At 37.0% G+C, this 7500-nt stretch overlaps 1 protein-coding gene across 3 annotated transcripts in view; it reads right to left on the bottom strand.

The window, feature by feature from the left end:
* wasf1 (WASP family member 1) overlaps window positions 1–7500 on the bottom strand; it is a 60328-nt gene that overhangs the window by 17562 nt on the left and 35266 nt on the right. For all 3 annotated transcript variants that reach the window (XM_082147239.1, XM_082147237.1, XM_082147238.1), the window contains exon 4: window positions 4943–5096. In XM_082147239.1, the coding sequence (XP_082003365.1) occupies window positions 4943–5096 (154 nt within the window). The remainder of the gene's footprint in view (window positions 1–4942; window positions 5097–7500) is intronic.

The following is a 7500-nucleotide window of genomic DNA, read 5'->3' as shown; positions in this document are numbered from 1 at the left end:
GAGCAGCAAATCATCATATTATACTGATTTCTGAAGGATCATGTGACACTGAAGACTGGAGTAATGATGCTGAACATTCAGCTTTGATCACAGGAATAAATTACATTCTACTATATTTTCACATAGATATATTTCACAATTTTACTGTATTTTTGATCAAATAAAATGCAGCTTTTAAAAACATTAACCAACTATTGAATGGCAGTACACATGTAACTATCGTGTATATTCTCTTCATGCAAATGTATGACTGATATTTTAAAATGGCTTTGTAATAGTGCATTTGCTTCTGTTAAATATAACCTGAGGATTGAATACAGACATGAAACTATAGTTGAGGAAAATTAGCGATTCTTTCTTTAACAGATGTCATCTTTAGCAGGAGTGTAAGAGTAGAAGACAATGGTTTAACAGGAGAGGAAACATCTGTGCTGATGTCTAACGAAATAATAAAACAGTAATGAGCAAAACCGTGAAGAGACGGAGAGAAACTCCTGCATATTACACAGCTCTCAAAATAAATGTTCCAGCCTCCAGTAATGAGCATTAATCCCAGAAACACTGTGTGTGTGTGTGTGTGTGACGCACATGTGCAAACAGTGGCAGAAACTGCATGAACAAAAGCAAAGACGGAGACGTTAACGCTCTTTTGTTGCTCAAGGGACTCGAGAATAGAGTTTCAGCTGTAAATATCAACTAAAAGTCCTCAGGAGAAACAAATGAGTCACTAGTCCTCATCGTTCAGTAAGAGAACAGAGATATTCAATTAATATGAAGCAGCTCACATCGTTTGATGGAAAATGTTTGAGTTCGTACGGAGACTTTTTACTTTTTTAGACTTTTTTGCAGACTTTGGTGTCTCAAGAAGTTTAAGACTTTAAGATCTCCACCGGTGAGGAACATCTGCGAGGTATTTGATGATGTCCATTTAATTTCACTGCTGTTTCAATGCGGTTTTAAAAATAAAAAATATTTGGTGTAGGATTTACTTTGAAAACAAATAATTAAAGAACCGGAAATTGAATAAAACATGAAATCTTGAATCTGAACTAGTATTTTCTTGTAAATCTTGTTTATCCAAAGGCCGTTGGTCTGAGGTGCATTAAGTTTAGTATGTAGCATTGAGATATTGGTCCTGATAAAAAAGTTTTACTATTGAAATCGAAGAATTTTGATTTATCTCATCGCTTGGCAGATTCAAGCCAACATGTTTTGAATGTGGCCCATAATGACTAACTGACCTGTAAATTGTTAATGTAATGTCCGAACTTCACAAAAAATGGTGCAAATGGAGATCAGGACAGTCTGAGTAAACATGCCAAATCTCATTCGTTTACAGCGATAGGGGGCGCTATAACGTAAGAAAATAGTTTCTTGTAAAACGTACTTCAAAAATCGTTGTCTTATATTTAAGCGTGTTGTAGCCATGTAGTACATTTATTTGGTTTCATGTTTCTGTTACAATTTTATGATATTATTTATGTTTTGTTTTAATGTAATCTGTTAATTAAGAAAGAAAATATTGAAAATGGGATACGTCATAAAGGGCGTGGAAATGGATTGAATACAATATGTCGGGAGATATGGAGTGAGGTGGAGACGATTTTTGACCACTTCATAAAGTTTGTTTGGAGTTTTTTTAGTTTTTTATAATTTGTACCTTAATTTCAATCAATGTTTTGTTAATCAATTATCTGGATTTAAATAAATAAAAGGAAAACAAACAACGCTTGTTGGAATGAAGTGCGTAACAAAACGCAAGCCCTCTACAGTGCTTCCGTGGCCTTGAGAAATGTCCGAAACACAGATGTTTTTATCCAAAGCAAAAAGAACTAACTATATTCATAATATTCAACGTTTATTTACATTTCTTACAGTGTATAGAATGTAAGTCTAATAACTGGCCCATCTCAGGTGGATTAATTGTTGTATACACTCTAAAAAATGCTGGGTTGTTTCAACCAAAATTTGGGTCAAATAAGGATAAACCCTGCCGTTAATTAAAATGTTGTTACATGTCAGTCTGTTTCTGGACTTCCTTTTGTGTTCATTGTATTCAGTTTCCCGCCACTCCTTGTTCCCATGATCACCATCCTCATTAGTTCATTTAGTTCAGCTGTGTCTTGGTAATTAGTCTCGTTAGCTCCCCTTGTTTGCCATGTATATATTCCATAGACAGTATAAGAAGTGGACAGCTATCCAGATCTATACAGATGGAGCTAAGAATCCAGAGACAGAAGCAACAGGATTGGGGGTAGTGATACCGGATAAAGGAACAGGAATCAATAGGAGGACATCTAATAAATTAGGGGTATATACAGTGGAAATATTGGCAATATTAATTGCATTACGATGGGTAGAAAGAACGGGACAGAACAAAGTTTTGGTATGCTCAGATTCATCATCAGTATTAACAAGCTTAAGATCATTCAAATCCAACAGTCGTCAAGATATTCTGTTTGAAGTACTCCAGTCAGTAACAAGAATAGTAAATCAAGGTAGACAGGTAAAGTTTATATGGGTACCAGGACATGTTGGGATAAGGGGGAATGAATTGGCAGATAAATTAGCAAAAAGGGCATTAACAAAGGGAAATATAGAAATGCAAGTTAGTATTAGTAAAGCAGAGGTTAAAAGTGTGATATGGGAGAAAATAAATCAAAAGTGGCAAGAAAGTTGGGATAGAGAGGGGAAAGGGAGACACTTATATCAAATTCAAAGGGACGTTAAAGATACAAGGGTTGGAAGTGGAAATAGGAGAGAAGAAATGGTGATATCTAGATTAAGATTGGGACATTGTTTACTAAATAAAACGCTTAAATTGATAGGGAAACATAATACTGGACTATGTGATGGATGCCAGGAAGAGGAGTCAGTAGAGCATATTGTTTTGAGATGTAGTAGATATGGAGCTCAGAGAGAGATGATGAGGAATAAGTTGAGGGAGATGGGAGTTCAGAACATTACATTAAAAGGGCTATTGAGCAGTGATAGGGTTCAGACTAGAATTCTTATGACTTTCTTAAGAGAAATAGGGGTTTTTAATAGGATATGAAGAAATGTAGTATTGAGGAGGGCTAAAAGTATAAATATTGTTGTTGTCATGATTATAATAATAATAATAATTATTATTATTGTTTTGCAGAATGACTGGGAAGTGTGTGTGTGTGTGAGTGGGGAAGGGGATTTAGTCTGTAAACCTATCTTCTGGTTCACACTCCAGAGCAGAAGGTGGCGGAAATGCACCAATAAGCTGGATGCCAACCGCTGTTAAATAGTAACAAGAAGAAGAAGAAGAAGAAGTGGACAGCGCCATCTCATTGGAACTCAATTGAGACAAGTGAAGCCCATTTTTAGCGATTTTTTAGAACTTCCGTTCCTGACGCGCAGACTCAAACCGAGCTTGACGACGCAGATGTGACGTGAGCAACCCGTCTGTCTTCTAGTGGCTGTGCCGAGAGAAATCTGAATCATTCCCTTCCGAATCTTGCAGAGACGGAGAGTGTGAGTTAATTATTTTGTCATTTTGCCTCCACGTTCCCCCGATTGCCCGCGAGCTTCTCCTCCTGTCCATACGGTAATCTCTCTACTGCGCGACAGAGAGTCGCGTGGTTATGACGCAATCGTTAGCCTATTTTTACAAAAACTGCTTCTATGGGGCCATAACATAAGCTACAAGGTAATGGAGCATTTTATACATTGTCGTGTTTCTTTAGAAATAAATAGTGAGTCTTTAAACGCCTCAGATGTAAAGTTATTCGCTGTCAAAGTGACGCCAAAATGAATGGGAGTCAATGGAATGCTAACAGCAGGTGAAGTTCTGCTACAAGATGGTGGCACGCGGCCGGATTCAACTTCCGGTCGACTTCCTTCCCGCTTGATATATTCCCTGTATAGATTCGAAGCATCATGAGCGTTGAAAACAGTGCCATCTTGTGGCAGGTCAAATTTATAGCAGTCATAAACCCGAGTGCGCAGCGCCGTTGCATCTGTTAAGCACAAATTAAAGCCTGACAACGCTACATGTTCAGTTTTCTGATAATATAATTCACATATTAAAGTGTGGCAATACATTTAAATGTAGCAATTATATTAATACTAATTATAAAATACCAGCAGAGTTGCTTGATGCGAGCAAATGGTGGTCTAATTATTTTATGGTTTCTATGCAGTTTCTATGGCAGAATATGTGATCATGTAACATTGGCTATAGGCTTATTTATAAAAAAAGAGTAAATGGACTTAAAATTCCTAAAACCTGTAGAGTAGTGGTCTGGGTTCAAACATTCCGACATACAAAGTGAGGCAGTCCCGTGACTGGAAAGAAAGTGAGGCTTCGTTTTTCGTTGATCACGTGTTTCTCTGAAAATAATACGCACTCCAGCACGGAGATTCATGAGAAATTACGCTGCAAACTCGATACGAGCTTTGAAGCTTCAAGTCAAGTCAAGTCACCTTCATTTATACAGCGCTTTAACAATATAGACCGTTTCAGAGCAGCTTTACAGTGATAATAGGAGATTACAGTAACAGAGATTGTTCAGGCTTTACAGCAGATCTAGGATAAAGTTATTGTCCAGCTAAAGTTAGTTTTGATTGATTCACTTCCGTTGCGAAGATCATTAGTTATTAACTAATTGTAAAACTTTGAAAAAATGTTAGGCTATCTCTGCGCAAACCTCAAAAACGCAAACCTGTGGAAACGCTGACGGCATGCACATGCGCATTACGTGTTTAGACTATAGATATGCACGTTTTATTATATATGTGCGCAGGCGTGTAGCCTTTCTTTACAAATTGACCTCAACAAATTACTTGTCTGGCCTTCAAAATGTATATACAGAATTATTTATTGATTCTGCATAGGCATGTCACCGTTTTATCTGTGCAGTGTCATGTAACATCACTGTTTTGGAGTGTATGAGTCGAGTGTGTTTCTGACCTGTAGGGCGTGAGGATGTTCAGCGGTGGAGGTTGTTCGCACAGCTCGTACGTCTCCTGCATCGGGACCGGCAGAGACTGACGCTCAAACAGCTGCTGGTCCTGGATCGTGGAGCTGCGGAAAGCCTTCCTCATCGTGATGTCCTGAAGAGACACTGAAACACACACACACTATATCAAACATCTACACATCAGGATGTTAGTGTAACTCAATTAACTGATCCATCTACGGACTGCATTTGTTTCTTTTCTTGTGGAGATTGCACTTATGATTTATGCATTTAAAAGTAAATAAAGCAGATTTTGATCAGATCAAAACGACAATAATAGATGCCAGTAGCCAATCGGTCTCAAGTCAAGTCACATTTCTAGCTCCTAATACAATACTGATTGTTTCAAAGCAGCTTCACAGTATAAAGAGGTTAATGTTGTAAAATTAATTAATTATGAATTATTTAATTTGAACTGTGAAGCAGCTCTACAGAAGAGAAAATCTCAAGAGCCTCAGTCTAAATCTACACTTCTGAATCCTCCATGTTTGCATTTGGACTGAATTTTTTATATTTTCCTGGGGTCTGGTTTGAATTCGATAAATGCATTTTAAGTGTAAATATAGCAGATTTAGATCAAGAACTGCAGAATCCTCCAAGTCTAAATTGGGACATCTTTACATTTTCCCAATGACATTTTTCTGTCACTTTGAGTTTTCACAGAAACTACGTTTTCAAACCTGTTCAGCCATTGGTCCATCAATGTGCATTTAGTATACCATGTAATATCAAGAGATGATTCTAATTTATTATTGGATGTTAATTATTTATTATTATGTCATCGCTTGACAGGTTCGAGCCAACCAGTTTAAAATGTGACCCATAATGACAAATTGATCTGTATACTGTTAATGGAAAGTCCAAACTTCACAAAAATTGGTGCAAGCGGACATCAGGACAGTCTGAGTACACATGCCAAATCTTGTTCATTTATAGCGATAGGGGGCGCTATAACGTAAGAAAATAGTATGCATTTTGGATCAAGAAAAGTGACATTTCTAACTTGTAAGTATTTATTTAATATTGATGTCTTTTATATTGCTGTTGACATCGTTTTAAAAAAGCAGCAAGTCACTCAAACGTGTGTTTCATGTGATTTTACTTTTTATTGTTGTAAAGCACAAGAGGCTTTATTTCAAAAGTCGCAAAACAATCTCGCTGAGAAACTGAAGCTTTGGATGTTTGTCTTTCTCTGGTGAAGTCAAGAGTGTCTTTGGTGCTTCAGAGTTTTGCCTCAGTCTTTCTGCACATATTCTCATTTTCTTTGTCTCTTTCCTGATATCCAGGTGTGTTTCCATCACTCTTTTATTTCTCTTTTGCTGACAGGCAGCTGGTGACACTGAGGTTGATGGGAAATTAAAATGAAATTAAATCATTTGATTGGCAGCTGAACCGAGAGCTAATGTAATCATCATTGTAATCGTCTAATTGTCCCAATTATTGTCAGACAATAAAGACTGCTAAAGTAATTTATGATAATTAGCTCATTTTGAATGCAAATGCAATTGATCTGTTCCGTGACCAGTGTTCAGGGTCTTTCAATTATGCTTTATTTGTTTTGGTAGATTTATGAAAAGATACTCCGAATAGAGCTTATCTGTGGTGTTTTGAGTCTTTTACTAGTTGAGTTTTACTTGTGCTAATTACTCAGACTTGATAAAACAACTGAATAAATCCCGCAGACTTACATCTTCAGAAAATAGTGAACTATTTAAAGTTGTTTTTAAAGTGCATTCTTTAAAATATAAAGATAAGGTTTCCATGCATGCAACAGATACAATTACAGAAGCGTTTTCTGCTTTTATTGACTCGATTGAAATACGATTTACAGTTACTGTTATTTAGATGAATATGTAAATATGTGCAGCGCTTTCTAAATAACAAAATAAACACAACAAATATGACAGCGGTGAGAAAATAGCAGTATCAGTGTCTCTTTTAATTAGAATTACACTTCAATTTCAACTATAAAGCAACTCTTCAGTGTTTTGTTTCCACTCGACGGAATGAACAGAGGAAATGAACCAGAGAAGATTTCCACGTCAAAGAGGGCGGAGCCTCAGAGCCACACCCACTTATTACATCATCACCCTGGACCAATGGCAGTTCGAAGGTGTTTACCAGCCAGAGCGAACGTTTTTGGAAAGTTCCCTTTAGCAAGCTGTTTCAAACTCCCGAAATGATCTCGGATTTTGTTCGAAATGACGTCACACCCGTTCGTTCTTCGATTTCGCTTGAAGTATATCGTGTGTTTGAGGGCATTTAGACATTTTTCATCTGAAAACGGAAAACTTTTTATGCGTTCTGGCCGTTCATTTACACTACCATGCATGCATTTCATGCCTTTTGGGGGCATGAAAACGCAAACTTTTGGAAACGGGTTTCAAAGTGCAAGTTTTTGAAAACCATACCGTTATTATCGACTAATCGTGTAAACTACAAAAACACATATATAGCTCTATCGGCGTGTAGTTCATTCTTTACAAAGTGACATCGCCATCTACTGGCC

This window comes from Leuciscus leuciscus, assembly GCF_965113295.1.
Source record: "Leuciscus leuciscus genome assembly, chromosome: 19".
Taxonomy (NCBI): domain Eukaryota; kingdom Metazoa; phylum Chordata; class Actinopteri; order Cypriniformes; family Leuciscidae; genus Leuciscus; species Leuciscus leuciscus.
Note: the sequence above shows the minus strand (reverse complement) of the source record. Positions and strands in the feature narration are given on the sequence as shown.